The sequence below is a fragment of the Larus michahellis genome, chromosome 9, assembly GCF_964199755.1.
Source record: "Larus michahellis chromosome 9, bLarMic1.1, whole genome shotgun sequence".
In the NCBI taxonomy this organism is placed as follows: Eukaryota; Metazoa; Chordata; class Aves; order Charadriiformes; family Laridae; genus Larus; species Larus michahellis.
This window is the reverse complement of record NC_133904.1, coordinates 28,765,934-28,791,034: the sequence shown is the minus strand read 5'-3', so window position 1 is coordinate 28,791,034 and position 25,101 is coordinate 28,765,934. Positions and strand designations below refer to the sequence as shown.

Genomic DNA, 25,101 nt, shown 5'->3' with positions numbered 1-25,101 from the left:
CTCCACATTCAGCAGCGGCGCTGGAGCAGAGCCTGGCCCGTGATGTCAGGGAGGGGCCGGCTCCCTGCCTGGCATCACTGCCTGTTCGAATGGGTGTTCGTGACACCGAACGCTGGATTGCATCAGGAGCAGATTTCTGGAGAGATGGGTGCCGGCTCCCGCTCTCCCCTGGCTGCAGGCCCGGCTGCCAAACGGTTCTCCCGGGACTGGTGTTCCCCAACACTCGGAGCTGCCTGTTGCTCCCGGAGTCGAGGAGGCTGCAGCGGAGCCGCGCGGGCCGGGACTCGCTCCCTGCGAGCACACGGGAGTGGGGGCAGACACCCCCCCCATCACCCCGCACGCCCCCCGGCAGGGCTGGCCTCCCACCCCGCCCCGGTCCCCGCCTGGCTCCTACCCCCGGAGTATCACATCTGGGCACATCTGGGCTGGGGGACCCTCGGCCGCCCCCTCGGCGGCCTTTCCCGGGGGAGCGGGAGCTGGGGGAACAGCTGATGCCTCCGGCCGCACGGTCCCTTGCCCTGCTCTCGGCGGCGCCGCCCGCGGCAGCCGCGCTCCCGGGGCCGAGCCGAGCCCGGCCCCCGCCCCGGTGCCGTTTAATTCTTGAATTTATGTATTTTTCCAATCCGGGACCCGGGGGGCGGCAGGGTGGCGGGGCGCGGGTGGGGCAGGGAGGGGACGGACTCCCCCGCACTGCCGGCGGCGCTGGTCCCCCTCGCCCGCCGCTTGCCCCGGGGGCGGCGGGGCGGGTCCACGGGGAGCGGGGGGGTCGCGCGGGGTGGCGGGGGGGCCGAGCGCCGGTACCCGTTTCCGGGGCTCGGGGCGGTGCGCTCCGGCGGGCGGGGCGGGGCCGGGCCGGGCCGGGCAGCCCTTCAACCCCCTCGGCGGCTGCGGCGGCGGCAGTCCCGCGGCGAGCGGAGCGGAGCGGAGCGGGGTCGCACCGGCGCCAGCCGAGCCATACGGAACCGTACCGTGCCCTACCGAGCCGCCGGTGAGTCGCGGCGGGGCCGCCGCCGGGCCGGGCGGGGCCTGGCGCAACCGGTGCCGCGCTTGCATCAGCCGCCGCCCGCACGTGGAAGGCGACCGGGACCTGCCGCGGCGCCTCGTCCCGCTCCCGCCGTCCCCGGGGCAGCGCCGGGCCCCCCGGCGGGACGGAGCGGGGCTGGCAGCTCCCCGGAGCTGGGGATGCCCCCGCGGCGGGGCCGGGGTGGGGGTCCCGAGAGGGGCTGACGGGCTGCCCCGAGCCGCGGCGGGCGAGGGGATGCGGCGGGCGAGGGGATGTGGTGGGGGCCGGGATGCGGCGGGCAGCCGGAGGGTCCTGCCGGCGGGAGCTGCCGCCCGACGCGCTCCGTCTCCTCTCCGCTGCCCCCCCGTAGCTCGCTGCATGTTCTCCATCTCGGGCGACAGCGTGGCTTCCTGCGAGACACTTCTCCGTCCGTGGGCTGAGCTCCCCCCCCCGGAGCAGCCGACCCGCCGAGCAGCTCTCCCTGGGCCGGCTCTAAGGGGTGCTGGGGGGGGCGGTCTGGGGGCTTAACGTGCTTCTTGCAGCGGGCACGGTAAATCCCAGGGCAGCAGGACCGGCGGGGGTTAGGCAGGGGAGGCTGTCCCACATCTTCCTGCTCGGCACCGCTCGCGCTTTTTTCTCTGCGCTGCTCTGGAAATAAGGGCTGAGCACGTTTCGGCTGCCAGCCACGCTTGCAGTTTGCAGAGCTCCCGTCGGGCATCAGAAATCCTTGGAGCAATCAATCAGGGCTGGGGAAGGCAGCCAGAGTTGGCCAGGCAGTGGCTGGGGAGGGTGCCCATGCTGGGGCACTTGTTGTTCCTTTGAAACCTGGCCCAGAGGCTGCCCTGGGCCGGGACGGCTCCTTGGGCTGAGGCTGAATGGTGGCACATGCCAGCTCAGGAGGAGGTTTCCCCAGAAACAGGCTGGTTTTCTTGTTATGGGAAAGCAGCTGAGCTGGTGGCTGCCACTGCAACCCTGGTGATCCCCCTCAGTGGAAGAAGGTCACAAAGTTATCCTTGTGTGTATTTACGCTGATCCATACAGTGCCGCATTGGTCCTGCCCCTGTGCTTGGCTTGGGAGTGTTTTGTTTCCCAACAAAGGGAGCAGCTGGTGGGGAGAAGGTGCTGGTGGGCAGGTGGTCCAGCACTGGGCATGGGGTGCCAGCTGTGGCTGTGGGCATCGGGCGCTGCTTTCCTTGTGGTTCCTCTCACCCTGTGCCGGCTGCCTGTGCTTGTCTCCCAGAGCTTTTTGGGGATGGGTGGCTGCTGTGAGCAAGGGGAGTGTGGGTATCACATGTTTAGGGTGATTGCAGCCTGCAGAGTGTGCGGGCTCGGCCATCATCATCATCACACGGGGGGATGTGCGCCAGGGGCCTGCGCTGTGTGTCTGGCCACGCACCCCTGCCGAGGGTGTAGTGCAGATGCTCAGAGCAAAGGAGGAACGGCTGCGTCCCAGTGAGTCAGCCCAGCTTGCCAAATCCTCCGCTGGAGGAATGCTTTGTCTCCCTGCCATCGCTGCTGCGCACGCCCACGCGCCAGGCCGGAGGGATGTGCCAGCAGTCAAGTTTGGGCCGAGGGATCTCCAGGCTGCCAAATCAGTGGGGAGTTGCTGGGAGACAGTGGGCAAGCTCTGGGATGTGCCCAGGGGCCCCGTGGTAGGGACCACACAGGGCTTGTGCAACAAGCCTATTTCCCACCATGGACTGGCTGGGTTCATCCCTGGCTCGCTCCCCCGGCGCAGGAGCTGCGCAGGTGGGGGGTGTGTACCCCACGGTGCCTTGAAGGGAGCCTCCATGGTGTCTGCCCCACGAGTGTGGCAGGAGTTTGGTGCTGGCGGGTCAGCTGGTAGCAGGCACAACTGCCGTGGGCATCGCTGCCTGCCCTGCTCCTTGCGGCGGGGGTTCTGCGGCCTGAAGGACCCTGGGCTTCATGCTCCTGCGGTCCCTTCTCTTGCAGGGGTTTTGAGCAGCTGAGCACCACCCACGAGAGGACAAGATGTTTGGGGGAAAAATGACCAGTGTTGGGAAGAAGCTGATCCGCCGGCGCGTGGTGGATCTGAGCTCTGAGGACACACGTTTTGCTCGCTGCCTCTCCACGCTGGACCTCATCGCCCTGGGGGTGGGCAGCACGCTGGGGGCCGGCGTGTATGTGCTGGCTGGGGAGGTGGCCAAGGAGACGGCTGGTCCCTCCATCGTCCTCTGCTTCCTGGTGGCTGCTCTCTCATCAGTGCTGGCCGGACTCTGCTACGCAGAGTTTGGGGCCCGTGTCCCCAAGACTGGCTCTGCCTACCTCTACAGCTACGTCACCGTCGGCGAGATCTGCGCTTTCACAACTGGCTGGAACCTCATCCTCTCTTACGTTATAGGTACGGGGCTGGGCAGGGTGCTGGCACGTGTGCTCCTTCCAGCACTGCACTGGCAGCGTGGGGGGCTCACGGGGGCAGTGTGTGGTGCTGCGGGAGCAGGGTGTGGGGTGGGATCATCAGGGAGGTGGGTGCTGGGGGTGGCCAGTGCCGCTCTGCCCTGGACTTGGAGTGATGCGGAGATTTGCCATCGACCAGGCACGGCCAGCGTGGCTCGAGCCTGGAGCGCAGCATTCGACAACATCATCGGCAACCACATCTCCACTTTCTTCATGAACAAGACCACAGTGCACCTGCCAGGGGTGCTGGCTGAGCGCCCGGACTTCTTCGCCCTGATCCTGATTGGGCTGCTCACTGGTGAGTGCGTAGGAGGGGCTCTGTGGCACCGCGGGTGGTGGCACGGGAGCCTGGCGGGTCCCCCCTAACCCCTTCTGTCCCCGCAGCGCTGCTGGCCTTTGGCGTCAGCGAATCTGCTCTCGTGAACAAAATCTTCACGGCGGTGAACCTGGTGGTGCTGGGCTTCGTCATCATCGCTGGCTTCGTGAAGGGAGACATCAAGAACTGGCAGCTCTCGGAGGAGGACTACACCAACAGCATGTACCCGGACCCGCCTGATGACATCAGGTGAGGAGAGTGACCGTGCCAGGCCAGGGGCTGGCACAGGACTGGCACCAGCCCCTCTGTCCCTGCACCCCACAGCAGCTGCTCTCCTCCTTCCTTTCCAGAAAAATAGACTTTGGCTCTGGCGGGTTTGTCCCCTTTGGACTGGAAGGGATCCTGACTGGCGCTGCCACCTGTTTCTATGCCTTCGTGGGCTTCGACTGCATCGCCACCACAGGTACTGCCTTGGGCGACGGTGGCACGTGCATTTCCCCAGCGCGGCCGGCGGCTGGCTGGGACCTGCTGGGGAGGATGCTCCATGGCGTGGGAAACAGCCTGTCCCACTGCTCCTGGGAGGTTTCCCCGCAGCGGCTGTGTCCCCAGCTGGGCTAGTACAAAAGGGCTCACAGCCTGCCCTGCCCCAGGAAAAGGGGCTCCCAGCACTGCGTGGTGGGAGTGGGGCTGCACCCTGCCTGCGCAGGCAGCTCCCGGGGCAGCGGGGAGCCTTTCCGCTGCCGAGTCTGGGCTGCAACAGCCCTGGGAATTGCTGGTGCCTCCTGGTTGTTTCCCAGCCTCAAGCAACGTTTTTCTAAATGACTGAGTTCATGCAGAGCTGCCGCTCTCTGGAGCGCAGGGAGCCCTCTTAATTTCCTCTCATTCCCCCAGGAATCTACTTAGTGGGTGGCTGGTACAGGCTGTTCTGCCTGACCTCCCTGCATGTGCCTCCCTGCCCCCAGGGGCTGCCTGGCAGCCGCCTCCATCCCTCCTACGCCGGCCGCCGAGCCCCTTGCCGAGAGCGTGGTGCAGCAGGAGAGCACGCCTTGGCAAAGGCTGGGGGCAGAGGGCATGGCGGCTGCGTCGCTGTACCCGTGGGCATGGAGGATCCGTGTTCAGTGGGCTCCGCAGGGAGCGGGAGCTGCTGGTGGGGGCAGAGGGCTGGCATAGCAGGGGAGCTGCGAGCCCAGCTGCTGGGCAGCCACGTGCCTGGAAGCCAGGGCTGCAGCCGCGTGCTCCTGGCCGTGCAGCAGCATGACTGGGGACCCCTCCTCTCCAACAGCCCCCGCCCTGCTGCTCCCAGCCCCACGCTGCCATGGGAAGTCCCTGCTGCGGCTTGTCCCCCCGGGGCCAGCTGCCCCACGGTGTGCCACAGAGCAGGGACGGACGCTGCCTCTTGTCTCTGCACAGGGGAGGAAGCCAGGAACCCACAGCGCTCGATCCCCATCGGCATCATTGTGTCCCTCCTCATCTGCTTTGTGGCTTATTTCGGGGTGTCTGCGGCCCTGACCCTCATGGTGCCCTACTTCCTCCTGAACAAGGAGAGCCCCCTGCCCGAGGCTTTCAAGGCGGTGGGCTGGGAGCCCGCCCGCTATGCCGTTGCTGTCGGCTCACTCTGCGCCCTCTCCACCAGGTAGGACTGGCTCCATCACTGACACCACCTGGCATGGCATGGGGACTCGGCTGGCCTGGGGGTTTGCCCCGTCTGGCTGCTCTCCTGCTCCTGGCACGGAGCCGGTCCCGTCCCCATCTGGGTGGTGGGCGCGTGCAGCTGGCCTGGCAGGCCCTGAGCCATCTCTCCCCACGGCAGCTTGCTGGGCTCCATGTTCCCCATGCCCCGCGTGATCTATGCCATGGCAGAGGATGGGCTGCTCTTCAAGTTCCTCTCCAACATCAACAGCCGCACGAAGACCCCTCTGTCAGCCACCATCACCTCGGGGCTCCTTGCGGGTAAGGCTCCTGGCTGCTGCCTCCCACTCGGCCCCCGTGGCGGTCTGGAGCTGTGCTTATGCTGTATGTCCTCGTTGCAGCGGTGATGGCCTTCCTGCTTGACCTGAAGGACCTGGTGGACCTCATGTCAATCGGCACGCTGCTGGCCTACTCCTTGGTGGCGGTGTGCGTGCTCATCCTCCGGTGGGTGCCTCCTCTTGCGTGGTGGTGCCTGGGGTGGATGTGCCTTGCGTCAAGCCCGGGCATTGTGGCCACAGCTCTGTCCCAGGGGGATGCAGCCTGGGGAAGCGTCAAGCTCCCATGATGGAGGCTGCTCACAAGAGCCTGCGTGTTGTCTCTGGGCACATCCATGGGGTGGCCATCACAGGGCTGCTGCCAGCCCAGCACATGGAGCTAGAGGAGCGGGAGGGCTGTGAGGGTGCTGGCCACTGTCCCCCTGGGCGGGGAAGTTCCTGGGGCTGTGCTGCAGCTTGTCCCATCTGCACAGGTACCAGTCTGGGCAGCTGAACTCCCCGAAGGCCGTGGAAATGCTGGAGCTGAACGGGAACGAGGAGGAGAGGGTGATCATGAACCCGACCATCGCCACCACCAGCGCCCAGCAGAAGGAGACGTTGTCCCTGGCCACGCTCTTCAACCCGCCCACAAACACCCCCACTGCGCTCTCGGGACGCATTGTCTACGTCTGTGTCTCGGTCATCGGTGAGTGAGCAGGAGGCAGCGGCTGATGTCGCCCTCCTGCCAGGGGCCGGAGCGTTTTGGCGCATCTCCACCGAGCTGGGAAGGGATGGATGGTGGGTTCTCCGGGCGGAGGAGAGGGGCTGAGTAGCACAGGCTGCCAGCTACCGTTGGCAGCACCAGCAGGCGTGGGACCCGCTCTGTGCTGAGCAGGGTGCCAGGTGTAGAGCACAGCTGGGGTTTGGGGTGCGCGGGGGCTGATGGATGACGTGGGGGCTAAGCTGGGCATGTGCGGGTTGTCGTGGGAGCTCCCTGTGATGAGCCTGGCCCAGGCTGGCCACCCAGTGAGGGTGTTCCCCAGCCCCTCGAGAGTGCTGAGGCTCGGCCAGCAAGGTTTGATCCATCCATCGATGGCTTCATTGTGCTTCCAGAACAGGGCGGCTCAGCCAGGTGTGGCGCAGGCTCCCCTCGGCTTGTTGGGCTGGTGAATTCCCCCCACAAAGTGCTTTCCCGAGACTTTGGGGTGGGTGTTGGAGACAGCATGTGCTGGAACTGTACCTGACTGAGAGGAGTGGGTGCCTCAGCCCAGCCGTTGGTGAGGCTTGGGGTCCCAGAGAGGCCACATGCCATGCAGCCACCTGACTGCCCCATCTCTTGCAGCCACACTCATCACGGTCATCTGCATCGTCCTGACCCTCAAGGTAAACGCGCTGAAGGACGCCAGCGTGGGCTGGATCGTAGCCCTGGTGCTGCTCCTCGTGGCTCTGCTCATTCCCACCATCATCGTTTGGAGGCAGCCGCAGAGCAACGCGCGGTTGAACTTCAAAGTGAGTGCAGCCCCCAGCAGCTCAGCATCTGCACCCCCGCGGACCCCCGGTAGGGTCTGGGCCATTGCAGGGTCTGCCAGGGCTTGCTGCCCGGCAGTCACCATCCAGGAGAGCCCAGGGCCTCGAGATGTGGCTCTCTGAGGTGCAGTCCCCAGGGTGAAAGTGCTCTCTGGGCTGTGGCAGGGGTGGGATCCCTCCCTGGCCAGGAGCATCCTCAAGCCCAGCCGGGTCTCTCAAGTCACAGCTGACATGGCAGCTCTTGTCCCTCGCAGGTACCTTTCCTCCCGCTCCTGCCGATCTTCAGCATCTTCGTTAATATCCTGCTGATGGTACAGCTGAGTGCTGGCACCTGGGTGCGGTTTGCCATCTGGATGGTCGTGGGTAGGTGTCCTGCAGAGGGGAGCGCAGTGCCCGCGGGGTCTCCCCTGGGGGCTGTTAACACTGGCAGCCCGCCGCCGCCACCCATTTCATTGCGGAAACTGTCCTGCAGGTTTTATGATTTACTTTGGCTACGGGATTCGGAACAGCGTGGAAGGGAAAAACGCGGAGGAAGCCTGTACGACAGTAGAAAAGCCTCTGCACCACCCTGGACTGGACCTCAGCCCTGGGGCTGCTGCGGTCTGAGAGACCGGGCACCCGCACTCCGTGGACCTCTGCCAGTATTCCCGCTCAGGACAAGATCATGATCCGCATGGTACATCCATCCCCTGCCCTGCAGGGAGTGAGTCCCAGCGTCAGGACCGCCGAGCCGGGCCGTGCGCTGGCCTTTCCCCTCGCAGAGCAGAGGTCACGGAGACGAGACCCCGGGCCGGGTGGGAGCACTGCTGGGCCGGGGCTGGTCTCTGCCAGTGACAGCGGCATGGCGCTCCCGCCGTGGAAGCTGCTGTCAGAAATGCTGCTTTCCCTGCGCACAGGAGGCCCCGCCTGATGGTGCAGCTGTATTTGTCCTGTCTGTGCATGTGGCTGTGGTCACCACCTCCTCCCTGTGCTTTCCAAGCGTTGTGCCACGAGGCTTGGGGCGGCCATTCTGATACCGCCAGCAGTTCGGTACTTGCCGGCAGCACGGGGCTCAGCTGGCCAAACCCCTCTCTGTGCTTGGGATTTGCATCCCACGCTGAGCCTTGCGTTGCCCCAGCCATGCTGCTTGGGGTGAGCATCCAGCTCGGATGTCCATCAAGATGTCCACATGGCGGCCATGCCAGCCTCCAACCTCGTATCCCTTTGTATAATTGGTGTTTTAATGACGATTTTTATACCTATTAAACTAAATGGTTTTTAACTGCTTGGCTCTGTTGGTCCTGCTGCAGCTAGTGTTAATGCCCTGTGGCCACAGAGCCTCGGGCAGGACCCCATGTGCCAGGCTGGTGCCAGCGCAGAGCGGGGCTCGGCCACAGCTGGCTGATCTCCCTGCCCCAAACCTGCCGGCTGGGGCCACCAGCCCTCACGCTGTCCACTGGGAACCGTGGGGCAGTGCTCCAGGCCAGCTCAACCCAGCCCTGCTGGGACCCGTGGGCAGCACACCAGCCTGCCATGGCCCTGCCCTGCACGCCCTGCGCTGCGTGGGAGCGTGTCGCCGGGTCCCGGGGCAGCGGCTGCAGTAATGACCTTGGAAATATCTCCTGGGTGCTCCAGCAGTGCCCTGCAGAGGAAGCGTGGAGGGGAGCTGCTCTGCATCCATGTGAAAAGATGTTGATTTCCCAGATTCTGATCTGGTCTAAATTAGCCCTGATGGATAATTTTGCAAAATAAACTAATTTAGGGCAGATAGATCTGGCGTAGTTCCGGCATCTCTCCCGGCTTACTGGCAGTGGAGCAGGGTCACTGCACGGTCAGCAGCGAGGGCCCCAAGCCATCAGCTCTGCTTGGCCTCTGGGCTGGAGCTGTGAGCCCGGCCCCGAGGATGTGCCCAGGGAAAAAGGGGCTGCGGTGCCTGCTCTGGCCCCACGCCGGGCACTGCCTGCCCTGCTGCCCCGGGCTGGGGTGCCCTTCCAGAGCCCCAGGCTCCAGCCCACAGGTGCAGGCACTGGCTCCTTGCAGGTGCTTCCAGCTTTCCCGCTGGTGCTGGTGCCACACTGTGCTGCGCTGGGTCCCACCACCCCGCCCCATGGGCATCTTCTGGCCCGGGGCAGCACATGGGGCCCCGCTGAGCCCTAAGCCTGCAGTCCCCCAGCACCCATGCACCCGGGTTCAGGTGCTGTTGCCCAAGCCTAGGGGGCAATGGGCCTGTGATACGGCTGCAGTCCTCACCCCCTGCCTCAGCACTGCTGCAGCCCCCCCTTTGTGCCTGTGTCCCCGTGCACGTGTGCATGTCCATGCCCATGGCCGTGCGTCTGTTTGTGCCCATGGGTATGTCCCTGCCTGTCCCCAGGCCATCCCACGGAGCACTGGCATCCCATCCTGGGCACCCATTGGGGCTGGCGGAGCTCCGGACATGGAGCAGGGTGCTGGAAGCCCTGGGCAGCTCCCACCACGGCACCTCCCACCATGGCAGCTGTCTGGCAGCCGCCAACCCGTGCGGGTGCCGTGCGGTGGGTCGGTGTCGTCCCACTGTGGGCGCTGGCAGGAGCACAGCAGTCTCGTCCGCCCCGGGGCCCAGGCCGGGTGCCATGCCCTTGGCTGCCTGCCTGGGGGGGGGGCCGCCCCAGGCCTGGGTGGCCACCGTGGGGGGACCCTGCCTCCCTCTCCCCACAGCCTCCTTCCGCCCCATCGGGGCTGGCAGAGCTGCCAGGGGTGGCCCCGCGTCCTCCCCCGGGCAGTGCCTCTGCCTTTCCCGCTGCTGCACATCTTGGTGCATCAGTCGGAGTGTGAATAACACCCAACAGGAGCCCCAGCGTGTTGTCGGCACAGCTTTAACTGCTGCCATGCCAGCCTGCACGCGGCCTGCCGAGATGCTCCGATAGCTCCGTTGTGTGGAGCGGGGCCGTGAGCGAAGCACATTCCTGGGTGTCAGGGGTTGGGGGGCTGCAGGGTGGGCTTTCCCCTCCCGTGCCAGTCTGGAAGGGATCGTTTTCTGGTTTGAGAAAAGGCAGCAAAAAGCAGAACCTGGCTTTTCCGCTTTCCAGCCCTGCACACAGCCGACTGTGCTTTGCCCCCCCCAGACCCGCAGTTTCCACCTGAGAGGCAGCAGAGTGGGGCTCCTGGGCGACTCCAGCCCTGCGGCGCGGCTGGCAGAGCCCTGGGGGGAACCAAACAGGCCTGAAGCTGCTCCGGTGCCGGTGCCAGTGCCGGTGCCGCTGCACGGGCAAGAGCATGGGCAGGAGCACGGGCAGGGCTGGCTCCCGTTTTGGTGCTCTCTTGCTGGATGTAGCGGCCGGGGAAGGGGGAGGCTCGGGAAGGCCCCCTTGGGCTTGGTTTGTGATCTCCCTGTTGCCACCTCCCCCTGGATTTAAAGGGGAGACGGAGGGCTGTTGACTCCAGCTGCATTTGGCCCGAGCCGTGCCGAGGGGGCAGGCAGTTGGGGCAGCACTGCAGTGGAGACCCGGCTGCGGCCACCAGCAGACGGCAATGTGCTGTGGCCGTGGGCCATGCCGGGGACGCAGCACTGTGGGACAGGGTGCGATGGTGCAGAGAGCTGGTGGCTCTCACCTCCCTCCCCGCCTGGGTCCAGCCGGTCCCCTGTGGCTTTCATAACCTCACGGACTGCCACGTGTCCTTCAATCCGAGGAGTTAATGCGTGGCCTTCTTCCCTGTCGGACCAGCGAGCAGGTACCATCAGATCCTCCTCCCTGCAGGTGACGGGCTGGGGGAGCGGAGCTGCAGCAGCTGCCGAGTGGGACGCATCCATCAGTGGGGCGCAAGCACTGGAATCCGGCGAATCCACCCCGGGGCAGACAGGGTTACTGACGCAACAGAGCAAACTCATCAACTCGTGATATTTCTGCAGCGGCGCTGTGTTGTGCTGCAGGGCCTCACCGGCCAGAAGAGCTCCAGGAGATCAAAGCCAGTGCTGGGTGAGATTTCTATCGCTCTTTTACTCACCCGACTCCAGGCAGGTCCCAACCCTTCTGCTCTCTGTAGTAACAGCTTAAGCATGCACGACCCAGGAGCTGGCAGGAGGCTGCGTGCATCCGATAATCCTCCCGGCCCCGAGCCGCAGCAGGTGGCCGGGTCTCTAATCGTGCAGGCTTAATGCCCGCCTTGCTCTGCCTTTGCAGGTCTGGCACGATGACTTGCTGCCAGGTGGTTGCTCTTCTCTTACTCTCCTTTCTTCCCAGTACTGGGGGTGCTGGCAGACAAGAGGCTCAACATGAGCGGTCAGTGTGCACTTGCAGCCCAGAAAACCAACCGCATCCTGGGCTGCATCAGTAGAAGCATGGCCAGCAGGGCGAGGGAGGTGATTCTCCCTCTCTACTCCACTCTCGTGAGACCACACCTGGAGTCCTGCATCCAATTCTGGAGCCCCTACTACAAGAGAGATATGGACGTGCTGGAACGTGTCCAGAGAAGGGCCACGAGGATGATCAGAGGGCTGGAGCACCTCTCCTATGAGGACAGACTGAGAGAGTTGGGGTTGTTCAGACTGGAGAAAAGAAGGCTCAGAGGAGACCTTAGAGTGGCCTACCAGTATCTGAAGGGGGCCTACAAGAAAGCTGGGGAGGGACTTTTTAGGATGTCGGGCAATGGTAGGACTAGAGGGAATGGATCAAAACTAGAGATGTGTCGATTCATGCTGGACGTTAGGAAGAAGTTCTTCACCATGAGGGTGGTGAGACGCTGGAACAGGTTGCCCAGAGAGGTGGTGGAAGGCCCATCCTTGGAAGTTTTTAAGGCCAGGCTGGATGGGGCTCTGAGCAACCTGATCTAGTGGGAGGTGTCCCTGCCCATGGCAGGGGGTTGGAACTAGATGATCTTTAAGGTCCCTTCCAACCCAAACCATTCTATGATTCTATGATACCGCAGCTGGTGACCTGGTTCCCGCTCTCGTTCCTGGTCCACGCTGCAACTAGCCACAGTGCGGTTCTTGCCACAGCCCATCCTGGAGCTGACAATGGTCTGTGGTGCTGCCTGTGCCCGGCAGGAGGCCACCCTGGTCCCACAGGACCTCCAGGAGTACCTCTCTTACGAGACAGCGTACCCCAGTGGCACCCCCACCCTCACCATGGTGGAAATGAGTCCCCGGGTGGGCAAGGCAGAGAGGAGATGGTGGAGGCAGCGTGTGTGACGCAAGCAGCAGATTTATGGTGCAAACAGGTGGTTTTCCATCAGTGGGAGCCACTTCTTGATAAACTACCCCTATTCTGCCACCATCAAGATCTCTGTGGGCTGCATGGGCATGCCGGTGTCTGAGTGGCAGTTCCTCACTGCTGCCCACTGCATTCACAACAGCAAAGACTACGTGAAGGGGGCCAAGAAGATCAAGGTGGGTTTCCTGATGCCGGTGCAGGGTGCTGTCAACAGGACGAGGATGGGGAGGCTGGCGATGTGCTGGGCTCGGGTGCAGCGCGCGCAGGTGCCCACGGGCTGGATCCGAGGCCCCGGCTTGGTCAGCATGGACTATGATTGCACCCATTTGGAGCTGCGTAGGCCATCTCGGCGGCTGCACACGAAGCTGGGGACAGCTCTGGCAGCAGAGGAGATCACAGAATCACAGAATGGTTCGGGTTGGAAGGGACCTTAAAGATCATCCAGTGCCATCCCCCTGCCCTGGGCAGGGACACCTCCCACCAGAGACCAGGCTGCTCAAAGCCTCATCCAGCCTGGCCTTGTACACCTCAAGGGATGAGGCATCAACAACTCCCCTGGGCAACCTGTTCTGGTGCCTCACCACCCTCACAGCAAAGAATTTCTTCCTGATATCCAATCTAAATCTACCCTCCCTCAGTTTGAGGCCATTACCCCGTGTCCTGTCATTACACTCCCTGATCCAGAGTCCCTCCCCATCCTTCCTGTAGGTCCCCTTCAGGGACTGGAAGGGGCTCAAAGGTCTCCCCGGAGCCTTCTCTTCTCCAGGCTGAACAACCCCAACTCTCTCAGCCTGTCCTCACAGCAGAGGGGCTCCGGCCCTCGGATCTTCATGACCATCCTCTGTCCCCGCTCCAACAGGTCCATGTTGTTCTTGTGCTGAGGGCTCCAGAGCTGAACACAGTACTCCAGGTGGGATCTCACCAGAGCAGAGCAGAGTGGCAGAATCCCCTCTCTGGATCTGCTGGCCACGCTTCTTTTGATGCAGCCCAGGATGCAGTTGGCTTTCTGGGCTGTGAGCGCACATTGCTGGCTCATGTTGATCTTCTTGTCCCCCAGCACCCCCAAGTTCTTCTCATCGGGGCTGCTCTCAAGCCATTCTCCGCCCAACCTGTATTTGTGCCTGGGAGATGTCTGGGAGAAGGATTCATTTCTCAGGGTTTGACAGTGACCAGCCGGGCGAACTGGTCTACTGCTTCTGTGGGGTGGAGGACGAGATGGTCCACCTCATTTACCAGTGCTGTGACGCCAGGCCTGGTGCGTCCAGGTGTATGGCAAAGAGTGGGGCCCCACATGACACAAAAGGTAGAGGAAGGTGATCAGGGTCTTCTCAGGGCACCAGTGGCTGGAAGTGGTTGTGGAGCACCACAACTATAATGTTGCTGTTTGTCTGAGCGCTCTAAAGCTTGCTCAGATTTGTTACTGGACCAAAGGGGACTCTAAAAGCTGTCTGAATGAGAACTGCAGCCTGCTTCTTCCCCTCCCCAGTGCAGATGGCTTTGAGTGTGGTGTTCCTGTGCAAGAGCCCAGCCAAAGGGCTTGAGGAAAAGCGGCGTTTCCTGGCAAAGCTGCTCCACTTTATCCTGTTCTCTGTCACGGAGGAAGAGGGTCTCCACAGATCACAAAGGATCCAGCAGAAACCCACTGGAGCCCAAGTCCTGATTCCCTGGGAAGCCTGAAGAGTGGTTTAAGCTCCTTTGGTTGGTGCTGGCATGAACTCAGCATCAGGGTTCTTTACAGAAAGAGCTTGGCTGTGGGCCAGGGAAAGCGGCCTCCGCTTCCAGCATGTCAACGGCCCACGACGTGGGAGAGGCAGCCACATGCTTACTGTTAAGCTGTACCCGATTTCTCTTGGGTCTGGTCAGGTCTCTGTCTGTTGGCTGCGCTGCCCAGCTTGGCATTGCCCCAGCAATGTGAGGACAAAGGGGTTTCTCTCCTAACAGGACCTTTGTGTGCTGATGAAAGGTGTCTGCAAGGCAGCCCTGGAGCCTGAGTCTTCTGGGCACAGAGCGTGCCGTGGCCAGGAGCCCGGCCAGGGCAGGAGGGGCTGCTCCGGGGCTCTGGTAGTCACCGTGCTTGGGAACACTCTTGGCAAGGACACCTCTTCTGATGGATGCAGCATGGTGCCGTGTGGGTACCTACACGTGCCAGCACGGGCTGAGGGCTGGAAGCACCTACTGACTTGTAAACTTTCTCATCTCTCTCTGGTTCTGTTTGGGATTGCTGTAGAAGGAAGGGATCCTGACATTTACGGCAGCTGTAGTATTTAAGGTGGATTCTTTTAGGCAAATACATGTATTTGAATAAAAGTCAGCACAAATCTCTGCAAAGGTTATGTTGAAAGAGGAAGGGGTGCATAGATTGCTAGCTCTGGTTTGGGCCTTGCTGAAGGAGACACTCTTCCTCCAGACCGAAGTGAGTGGGACAGGGAGATCTGAGTAGGGCTGAAATCACAGTAACTTGCAAAAATAGGGACTGAGGCCTTCTCCAGTCACAAAACAGCCCAGGCACCTGACTGAAATGAACAGATTTACGCACGTTCTGTCACACCCATAGGACCGATGTGTCCAACAGGCCACACCAGGCTCTTCCATTAGCAAACTGAAAACTCACCTTGGGGTTCCCTTCCTCATACACAAGAGATTCCTTTGCTAATCCCAGAGTTTCACAGCTGATACCTCTCCCCATCTTCCTTAAGTTTTCCAAGTTTCCCTGCTGTGTTTGCCCTCTGTAATTCATATTCTCCACACGGGACCTTGCGCTGATGCTGCTTTGCCAGGCTGGACAGATGACTGCTTGTATTTTTTGCTCTTGAGTCAATGTCCTGCTCCTCTTCACTGCGTCTCCGGGTCAGCCCGCATCACAGGCTTCTCAACGCTTTGTCATTGCTGAAACCTGCCGAAAGCTAAACATGCAGTTCCTTCCAGACCTGACAGCTGTACAGGCAGAGCGACCTGACTTGCAAAACAAACAGGTAGGAGGCATTTCAACAAACTAAATGTAACACCCCCTCCCGCTCAGTTATCAAGACTTTGGGGTAATGTGAGGATTAAACTAATTGAAATTGTATGCCTGGTCTGCAGATGGGTGTGCAACAGTTTCCATTATCTCGGATGAGATAATGCATGAAAAATCATGATTACACGTTACTGGGCAGGGATCAACCCCTATTATTTACATAATACAAACCCAATTTACAGACAGAATTTAACTTGTTCAACGGAATTACCTGCCCGATCTGAGAGGTTCTTGGGGACAGATCAGAAAGGGTTTTCATCTCCCCTGGTCCTTTGTTTGGACCCCGAGAACAGGATAGAGAGTATCAGCCATGCTCTTGAAGTGGGAAGAATGCCTGTCATAGGGAATGAGGAGGGACAGAGATTTTCTTCAAAGTTTTGGAGCCGAGAAGACACTCTCTCCACAGTTGGCACAATACATCGCTGCCAAGCTGTTAGGATGTGACGCTGGGGCACTTTCCTCACATGGCCCATGTGCACAGGTCATTCTCTGTCTCTTTGGAGACCTCATCGTCTAGATCACTGTAGATGACTTCCAGCACCGCCAATTCTCTCAGGCACTGGATGCTTCCATCTGCGGTACTCTACGTTCCCGGGCAGTTCACAAGATCTTTCTGGAATGGGTATCTTGCCATCACACTAAAGAGGAGCCATCTCCGGAGACTGCAAATTGCTGCCTCTTCTCCAATTCCTCTCTCAACTCCCCAGTTTCTAGCAAGGGATCCCAGCTGTTGGGTTCCCCTACCTTCCAATTGCTGACTGCCGGCTCTATTATCCCAGCATCAGAGCAGTCGGGCAGCAATCCACTCACCTGGCTGGCGGCTGTCATCTTTCCACACGTCTCGAAGTTCTGATGAGGTCAGAGACTGGGTAGTTTCTGCCACTTGTCTGAATTCTCTCACTCCTTCCTCCAATTTCTTTGCCAAAGGATCAGCTTCTTGATCAAACCCTTCCTCCTCTTCCTCCTCCCTTACTAATCGCTGATATGGACCCGCTCACCTCCTTGTCCACCGTTTCTTTTTCACTACTGGGGCAACTGTTGTTGTTTGGGTCCCTATCTCTACTACCATGTCCTCAGATGTAGCTTGCACCCTAGGCTCAGTCAAGGTGTTCTCAGAGGTGGTCTGGGTCCCTGCTTTAACCACAGATCTCTGATAGGAGTGAACTGTGGCTCGGTAGGCACAGGCCAAGCTGAAACCAGTACTGCTGGTTTTCACTGGGGTAGGCACGGGACCCTTCGATCAGGTGGCGCATCAGTTTGCCAAGGTTACTTGCCTGTTCAGGTGTAAAGTCCCAGGCGATGGAGGTGATAACCGCCCTAGGCACCTGCCCAAATCCTTCCACACGTCCTGCCACCTGGGGACCGGCCACCTCACCCAAAAGCTGTCTTTTACACCAGGGTGACACCAGATTCCACAAACCCCATAACAGTATTAATTAGTAGTATTAAGCAGCTCGTGTAAGGATGAACAAAGACCTCAGGAGTCTGCATAATAAACTGACCCACATCAATCCTGGGTAGGAAGAGGGAGATGTATTCCCTGATCCCCTCCACAAGATAGCTCCCGTGGCACAGCAAGGCCACCAAATGCCAGGGCAAAGCACACAGCCATTGTTGTACGAGCACGTTCCCAAGCTCGCAAAATAGAGACAAGCAGTGCAGCCAACAAAATCCGGCACCCACACAGAACCTTGCTACTTAATAACTACTACAGCTACTCCTACGCTTCATACAAAACTGCCCTTGTCTTGTGCCCCGTGTTGGGCGCCAAAAAGGGCTGTGGTGGGTTGACCCTAACTGGACACCAGGTGCCCACCGAGTCGCTCTATCACTGCCCTCCTCAGCAGGACAGAGGGGGAGAAAATAAGATGGAAAAGAACTCCTGTGTCAAGATAAAGGCAGTTTAATAAAGCAAAAGCAAGGCCACACATGAAAGCAAAGGAAGACTACAGATTTATTCTCTATTTCCCATCAGCAGGTGATGTCCAGCCACTTTCTGGGGAGCAGGGCTTCAGTAGGCATAGCAGTTGCTCCAGAAGACAGACGTCGTAATAATAAAATACTGGTCCCCACCCCGTACCCCAGCTCCTTTCTCTTAGCTTTTATTGCTGAGCAGACGTCATATGGTATGACTATTCCTTTGGTCAGTTTGGGTCAGCTGTCCTGGCTCTGTCCCCTCCCAAGACCTTGCCCACCCCCAGCGTAGTGGGCAAGGGGGGTGAAATGTTGGAGAGACACCCTTGATGCTGTGGGAGCACTTGCTCAGCAGGAGCCACATCACCGGTGTGTTATCCACCACTACCGACACACAGCACAGCACTATGAAAGCTGCTAGGGGGAAAAATAACTCCCATCTCAGCCACACCCAATAAAACTGTTTATTTAAAAAATTAAAAGAAACTTTTAACAAAATCATGCCGAACAGTGAGGATCTGAAGAGACAGGCAGCACTGGGGGCATCATAAAGAGAAATGCTCTGCAGGCCCTGACCAACCCAAGGGCTAGGTGTGCAGACAAGCACCTCCAAGTGGATGCTAAGACCTTGCTCCACTTCTCTCATCCAAACAGCAATACTGCTTTGTAAGCAGATGAGGTTGTAAATTAGAAACCTGAATCTCTTGCGCATCCCCACAAGGTGCCCAGGGCTCTGATGGTGGTAAGCTTTTAAGAAGTTCCATTTGAGAACAGCCATGGCTGCAGCTGCCGCTTAGAGGAAGCCACTTGCTTAGCTGCAACGTGAAGAGTATGTCATAGCAGAAGGTGTGTGTGACATGCTGCATTTCTTCTTACCCATAATCCTGCAGAGCTGTCCATTTTTTTTCCCTTGTTGCCCTGTAACAGCACAGAACATCCTCTCTAGCCCAGAAGGAAGGGGGAATGAATACGTGTATATCCACAGTCTAAGGAGGGTCACCTTTTGCTGGAACTTGGATCTCCCTCCCTACCCCAATCCAAAACGCGAGAACAGAGCTAGCTCTGGAAGGACAGAGTCCTCTACGAGCTAGAAGCCACGAGGCAATTAATAGATCGCGGGCTGATGATTTGCCTTCTGCATCTGAATGATCTTGCCAAAGCCACCTCTTCCTACATCGTAGTCTGTCCGGTACTCATCTCGCACCTGTGACACAGAAGTAACACAGATATTAGTACCCTGCACTGCCTGTCTGCTGCTAGACTTCAGAATCATCATCCCCTCCTTGCTCAGTTGGTGGGGAACTGAAGTTCAGGTCAGAAGCACTTTGACTCGTTTGAAAACTCTTCAAATAATGCTCAAAAAAAGTGGTAATTGTCTTGAAAATGACAAATGAGGATCTATCTGATGGCTGAGGTCTTTTTAGACAAGAAGCAAAGATCTCTAGAGGTCCCTTCCAACCCCTATCATTCTGTGATTCTGTGAAGACCCCAAAAGATTTTCATTCAGCTTTGCAGTCCAGCTTTCCGAATTGCCAGGACTGGCCTCCAGAACGTTTTCCCCCCTCTCCCCTGGAAATCTGCAAAGAAACGCCACCTTCACACCAGGGCAAACTGCTGTGTTATGAGATTGGCCTAGCAGCTACGCTATGCCCCTCCATTCAAATTCTGTACCATTTTAAGAGTTCTAGCTTGGGATACGGAACATTCTGCTTGCATTGCAGGAAGTCTGGAGTCCTGGACAGAAATGGCCTTAGGTTCTATCTCTAGCTTTTAACATCAGGCATCAGTTACCAAAACAACCTGGGAATGGCTAAAGTTCATTATCAGATCTTTACAGTCTACACATTTTTCTCCGTGAGACAAAACTAGCAAAACAGTCTTAGGGGGATCAAATTCAAGGTATAAATTGGTATTGCCTTTACCTGTCCTCCAGTCTTTCCTCTTCCATACTGTCGCCCTTCCTTAAACCCTGCATCCCAGTCAGTTCGAATGATGCGGTCATCTAGCCGTGTGCCGTTGATAAATCGCATTGCATGTTCAGCGTCTGCTCTTGTGTAGTATCTGAAGCATACTATAAGGAGAATTTTGTTGGGTACACGGAAAATAAAAGAAAGAACTATTGTATTTGAGAAGCAGAAAAACCCTGCCTTCCAGCCTTTTCTACTCTTCCTGCTCTCCCTACAGGATCAAAAACTGTGCTCATATAAATCCCAGCTAAAACCAGCCACCACTCAGAAAGGATGCTGAACTTTAATGGTAGTACCTGCACAGACAAGAAGTAGCTTTGGATCACTTATTTCACAAGCAGATGAAACAAACGTGTTAAAGCCTTGCTAAGGGCAAGAAATCTGTAATATGCCTTTTTATACTGCATAAAACTTGACTGAATTTGACCAAGAGGGGCAGGCCTCACAGGAGAGCTTTGCTAAGATAGTTCATGGTACAACTTGTACAAGCGTGTACCCTGTGCTTGGGAATACTGCCATGGCTTATTCAGGTGTAAAATTAAGGTGAGAAAATGAATATGCGCTCTGGCCACGCAAGAGCTCAGACTGACGATTTTAACAGTTCTCATTTTGGTCCTAAAATCATCACAGAAATTAACGTATTAAAGGAGCTCTCTGCCACCTCCAGAAAGTACAGCAGCGGTAGCACATTTCACCTACAGCACTGCTGTACAGTCTGTCTCCCAGTTCGGGCGGTGGTGGGGAAGTAGCAAGGTTTGACAGGGGGGTGCCTGGTAGAAAGCACTTGACTGTCACTCCTCTTCAGGTTTTCCACAGCAGTACGGCTAAGCTCGCTGTGCTGAGAGGAACTAGAGGTGGACACCACACACATGGGGCTGGCAGCAGCAGGGAACCAGAAAAGATACTCCACAAAACAGAAGCCACAGGGGGTTTTCTTGATCTTGTCCAGCCCCATGACAATCCTCTTGACGTCTCCGCACTTGGAGAAGAGCTCCTGGATCTGCTCCTCGGTGGTGTAGAAGGACAGGTTGCCGACATACAGCGTCGAGGAGATTTTCAGGGATTTCTCCTGCAGCTGCCTGCTACCCTGCGGGCAGAGGGGAGCGCGCAGCGGGGTGAGCGCGCAAGCGGGCCCCTCCCGCCGCCGCCGAGACGCGCCGCCCTCCCCGCACGGCCCTGCCCCAGCGACAGCCCTCCCTCCCTCTCCTCTGGCGCTGCTCCCGCCCGCCCGCCCCGGCCGGGCCCCGCCGCCCCGGGCCCCGCCGCCCCCGGGCCCGTCCGCACCCGGAAGTGCTGGTCGCGATACTGGCTGATCTCGCAGTAGGAGTCGCTGTTGAGCCCGCTCAGGGTGGTGTGGAGCAGCCCCGACATCTCGCCCGCCGCCGGCCGGGCCCCGACCCCGCGATCCTTCCAGAACTGCCGCGGCGCCCACCCGACGGCAAGCTGAGGAGACGATCCGCCGCGCCGCCCGATTGGCCCCGGCGCCTGCCGCTCGGCGCGGGGAGGCGGGGCGGTAGCGCCGAACAGCCAATCGGAGCGCCGAACTGCCGGGAGCGCCGGGTTTGACGCGGCTGTGGCGCCCGGCCCAGCATGCTCTGCGGCGCTACGCGTGCGCGGTGGCGCCTCCCCCCCCCCCCCCCCCGTCGCCCGCTCTCCTCACAGCGGGCGGCGCTGAGGGGCGGCCCCAGGCATGGAGGCGGTGCGGCTGGTGGCTGTGGAGGGTACGGCCCGGGTCCCCTCCCGGTGATCGCCTGTCGTTGGGCCGCACCTGACGCTCCCCTCTTGTCCTGTCCCGCAGGCCTGGTGCGGGAGCTGCTGAGGGAGGAGGCGCCGTCCCGCATCGCCGCCCTCACCGAGGAGCTTTTCCAGGCGGCGGGGAGCGTCTCCGCCGAGGGCGGCAGCGCGGCCGGGGGGCCCTTCTCCATCCCTCCCGGGGAAACAGAGGGTCCCGGCGCCCCCGAGTGCCCGGCTCCCCTCGCCCAGGTTGGTGGCGGGTCCTGCCGGCGCGGCCTCCAGCCTCGGCCGCCAGCAGAACTGGGATGTGGGCAAAGCCGTTTGGTTTTTTCATCTTTTAACCCAATGGCATTACAGTCCAAAATAAAGTGGAAAATGTTACATTTAAAAAGGAAGTGCACAGTGCTGATCCGAAGTGTAAAAGCGTGCATTAGAGTGGGAAAAGTTCCTGATATCTTAGTGATGTTAAAGTTTTTATTATTTCCATTCTCTGGTAAGCATCTAACTGTAATTTTAAGTGAATGCAAGCACAGAACGCTGATGCCTTGGGAGTTTGGTAGGGGCTCAGAGGAGAGGTCCGTCTCAATCCTGAGCACACATCCCGATAACCATAGCAGATACTTGAGGAAGAAGAAAATAAGCAAGCACGTCATTTAAGTGCCTGGTGAACCCAGGACACAGTATTAGGGTGGGAAGTACTCATTTTATATATTGTGAAAGTGAATTAGGTAGTTGTTTATCATGTTTTTAAATTTAGGTTTTTTTTCCCTTCTGTGTATTTCTTCCAGAGGAGTACTTAAGAAGTAGTAAATATCTACTTTAAAAGGCCTTTTTAAAAAAAAAGTCTGATGAGTAGGTGATTTTTATTTTTTCTTAATTCCATGAATCTGGAATGAAAACAAGACCAGCTGAGATATTGTCCAGCCTTTTCCTCCAAAATTATGTTTTGAAGAGAGATTTAACTCCTAACGATTTTCGTGTAAGGAAGACTGATTTTGAAAGTCCTAAGCTTGTGACAAGTGGCAAGATAGGTTGGCAAGTGTCTCAACAGAAAGTATGCTTAGTGTAGTCTGTAAAGAAATACAGGAGCATAAAACCGGTCTCCTTCAGTTCTTCCTGAATCAGTTGGGCTAAATTATTTTTAAAGAACGGAGAAATCCTTATTTTGTAATCTGATCTCTTCAATAAAAGGGGCTGTAAAATGTCTCCTAGTTAGGCAGGAATGTATTTGTAGGCAAGATCTGCCATGGAAACTAGGATCTGAAGTGATGGAAAGGGCAGTCCGTCAAGGTGGGCTGATAAAGGAGCTTATTGCCTTTATGTAGAACTCCATCATCTTTTTAACAAAAGTATATAGTCAGTAGCCTGTGTTCTTTGTTTGCTAATATCAGAAGTTTCCTGATGTAGGTATTTAAAATAACTAAACTACTTAGTTTTCTTTTTGATAGGCAAAAGCGGTGAAGCCTTACTATAGATATGTTTTAAAACCTGATATGATTCTTACAGCTCTTTTCCAGTTCCTTCAAATTTTTCAACATCTGTTTAAAATGTACATAATGTATTCTGAAAGCTGCCACTGAGTCAGTTGTATTTTTGACATGGTGATGTGCTGTCGCACAAATTCTGTATCTATGAGTGTTTGTGAGGAAACTTCATCCCAGATGGATAGGGTAAGCGAGGTCATGTTTTGCTAAGTCTGGAAAAGGACTTGGTAGAAACACAGGTTAGGACATTTCAGTAATATGACTGATTAATGGGATTTGTTTAGGAACATATTTGAATATTTCTGAAGTCCATCACTTCACTTACAGAATTTGCTGTTATGCATAATTTGAAACTGGAGCTGAAGGCACTGATGGATGATGTGACATGTATTTGCTATTGGTCATACGATTAATTAGTTCGTTTTAGTTTCACGTCATGTCAGCCTGGGATTTACAGTTATGTTCTTTCTTACCTTGCTTCATCTTAGAAGTGCTCTCATGTTTTCAGAAGATGTGAAATAGCGTTTCATGATACTGAATATATCTTGTGAAATATGCTTGTGAAAAGAGTATGTGCTTTCTGCCAGCTGCTTATAATTCCTCTGAAATGATGGATCTATAGAAAGAATGATCCATGCTTTTAGCTGAAGAAATGCAGTGTCGTCTGTTCTGCATGCCTGTTTTCAGGTCACTATCCCAAATCTCCTTGTGGGATGATGTCACAGTTTCAAGGAAAACTCCCACCTTTGACTCCAACATAAAAGGAAGTTCCACAAATGTATGGACAAGTCCTTACTGTGATACACACGAGATGGTGTAAATTTCAATGTGACCCGAATCCAGGTCAAAATTAAATCTAATGGAATTCTCCTACTCAGGTTGAAGAGAGTGCAGTAAACCTGTGGAACTGGGCGGTGACCAAACACACGGGTTCTGTTGTCAGTGATGAACAAAGAGCTAAGCGTACGTATGTGTTCTGTACCTTCCTAAATGTGTTTTGTGTGCTGTAGTGGAAAAACTCTGCTGACAGGCATATATGTAGTGCTGTGGATTTGTTAGGGTGTAGCCAGAGGAAAATATACAGCTGGGCTTGTATAAACAGCTCAGGAAGGAGCATGCTGGTGTATTAGTGATCTCCTTGTGACGCAGAATCAGTGTAGGCATTCTTATCACTCCCCCTTTCTGTGCCAGAGCGTCAGGAAAGGGGTGATATGACCAAAGGAAGCTGTAATTTGCCTTCTATGCTATGGTTTTAATTTAAAAATGTATGGAAACAACACAGATGTAAATTTTAGACTGTTGGTTGCTTAATTTATATCAAGTGAGATTGTTTCTTTAATGTAACAATTTTATCAATGTTTACATACAGAAGAACTCTAAATCCTCTTTTTACTTCCCTGCTTTAGCCAGGTACACAGTTGGTGGGTTTGGTTGGAGCCAGCAGCGGGGCTGGGGGAAAGCATAAGTGAGCTTTTGGTCTTTTCCCTCCATCTGTTCTTTATGTGGTTCTGCAGGATTGCAATATCTGACCTACATTTTTGTCTTGAGGGATTATAGTCAAAATTATGTATAATCTGCATCATATAAATTATGTCAGGTAAAGGGAAAAGGGTAAGTTTACACAAAATAAGTAGTAATTGTAGAGCATAATGTTCTCAGATCTTGTATCACAGCTGAAGGGCCAGGGAGAGGCTATTTTAAATACATTAAGTGGTGTCTTTTCCATCCCTGATGTATAAGGAAGGCCTGAAAATATTTTTGCTTTTTACTTTGAAAATGTAAAGATTATTAAACTTAATTTCTCTATTTTGCTGAAGGCTATTTTGAAGCTCTCAAGACATGTTACTGTAAGCACCTGCAACGTAATTAAGTCTTTGAATACCATGTATTTAACTTAAACTCTCTCTAAAGTGCTTAATAGGTATTTTGATGAGAATATTTTTTTTTCTTACTGCCTAAAAAGCAATTTTAAGCAGGTTGGCTAAAATTCAGACTCCTGAAGTTTTCCCATTTTTCTCTCTTGTAATTTAAAGTGGCAAGAAGTCTTTTAGATATGGCAGGGCCTGCCTTTCTAAAAACAAAGAAGAGAAAAGGGAACTTACGAATGTCTGTGCTGTTTTCTTGCAGTACGGTTCGTTGCTTGCAGACTGGTGTGCCTTTGTGAAGGCAGCGATCCTCCAGAGGGAACTATTCGAAGACAAATTTTGGTAAGGCTAATGGTGGGTGAGCAATGAAGTACAGTTGATCACCACGGGAAACCTTCAGGCCCTATTAGGGTTGCTTTGGAAAGGCCGGGGAATATACCTGTAGTTCTGAGGAACAGACATGCTGCAGGGCAACCTGTATTATCACAGGGCTACCTTGCTTTGTCATATGGTAAGTTGTTATATGAGCAACAAGTTCATTTATTTCAGTATCTTAGACTAGTGTGTAGTAAGGCACCATAAGTCTTATGCTGCATTAAGTGTTAAGGGCTTCATTCAGATGTGAGGCGCTTGTCACAAATTGAAGAGCTGAACTACCCCTCTCCTACGTTAGATATATGCATCAATGAGATGAGATCTAACATTGCCTTTCTTGAAAGTGACTACATTTTCACAAAGCGCTTATGATT

At 56.7% G+C, this 25,101-nt stretch overlaps 3 protein-coding genes and 1 pseudogene across 5 annotated transcripts in view; 3 read left to right on the top strand and 1 right to left on the bottom strand.

Moving 5' to 3' along the window:
* Positions 1-848: 848 nt before the first annotated feature.
* SLC7A3 (solute carrier family 7 member 3) lies at positions 849-8,468 on the top strand. The gene is made up of 12 exons (XM_074601401.1): positions 849-988; positions 2,957-3,365; positions 3,561-3,719; positions 3,806-3,986; positions 4,088-4,200; positions 5,148-5,370; positions 5,548-5,687; positions 5,768-5,870; positions 6,175-6,386; positions 7,023-7,189; positions 7,462-7,570; positions 7,680-8,468. The coding sequence occupies exons 2-12, from the start codon at positions 2,996-2,998 to the stop codon at positions 7,811-7,813; spliced, it is 1,911 nt and encodes a 636-aa protein (XP_074457502.1). The 5' UTR covers positions 849-988; positions 2,957-2,995; the 3' UTR covers positions 7,814-8,468.
* A 2,751-nt stretch (positions 8,469-11,219) lies between these two features.
* On the top strand, positions 11,220-13,913 carry LOC141749074 (serine protease 23-like; annotated as a pseudogene).
* Positions 13,914-17,743: 3,830 nt separating this feature from the next.
* On the bottom strand, positions 17,744-20,688 carry LOC141748495 (nuclear cap-binding protein subunit 2). 2 transcript variants are annotated; one of them, XM_074600658.1, is made up of 4 exons: positions 20,554-20,688; positions 19,969-20,356; positions 19,225-19,373; positions 17,744-18,506 (listed from the first exon to the last, which is right to left on the bottom strand). In XM_074600658.1, the coding sequence occupies exons 1-4, from the start codon at positions 20,638-20,640 to the stop codon at positions 18,408-18,410; spliced, it is 723 nt and encodes a 240-aa protein (XP_074456759.1). In that variant the 5' UTR covers positions 20,641-20,688; the 3' UTR covers positions 17,744-18,407. The 2 variants fall into 2 exon arrangements, with proteins under 2 accessions (XP_074456759.1, XP_074456760.1); XM_074600659.1 differs by having other exon boundaries at positions 19,225-19,363; positions 20,175-20,356.
* Positions 20,689-20,700: 12 nt separating this feature from the next.
* The window catches only part of TEX11 (testis expressed 11), a 35,107-nt gene continuing 30,706 nt past the window's right edge, over positions 20,701-25,101 (top strand). Inside the window, exons 1-4 of one of the 2 annotated variants that reach the window (XM_074600657.1) lie at positions 20,701-20,990; positions 21,068-21,252; positions 23,366-23,450; positions 24,615-24,694. In XM_074600657.1, the coding sequence (XP_074456758.1) occupies positions 20,960-20,990; positions 21,068-21,252; positions 23,366-23,450; positions 24,615-24,694 (381 nt within the window). In that variant the 5' untranslated portion in view covers positions 20,701-20,959. Of the gene's footprint in view, positions 21,253-23,365; positions 23,451-24,614; positions 24,695-25,101 lie in introns of both variants that reach the window. The other variant, XM_074600656.1, reaches the window with a different exon arrangement.

Coding starts and splice junctions, on each gene's coding strand:
- SLC7A3 (XM_074601401.1), top strand. CDS start 2,996: ATGTTTGGGGGAAAAATGACCAGTGTTGGGAAGAAGCTGATCCGCCGG. Junction 3,366..3,560: donor CATCCTCTCTTACGTTATAG/GTACGGGGCTGG, acceptor GCCATCGACCAG/GCACGGCCAGCGTGGCTCGA. Junction 6,387..7,022: donor CGTCTGTGTCTCGGTCATCG/GTGAGTGAGCAG, acceptor CATCTCTTGCAG/CCACACTCATCACGGTCATC.
- LOC141748495 (XM_074600658.1), bottom strand. CDS start 20,640: ATGTCGGGGCTGCTCCACACCACCCTGAGCGGGCTCAACAGCGACTCC. Junction 20,357..20,553: donor ATCGCGACCAGCACTTCCGG/GTGCGGACGGGC, acceptor CTCTGCCCGCAG/GGTAGCAGGCAGCTGCAGGA. Junction 18,507..19,224: donor GAGGAAAGACTGGAGGACAG/GTAAAGGCAATA, acceptor TCTGTGTCACAG/GTGCGAGATGAGTACCGGAC.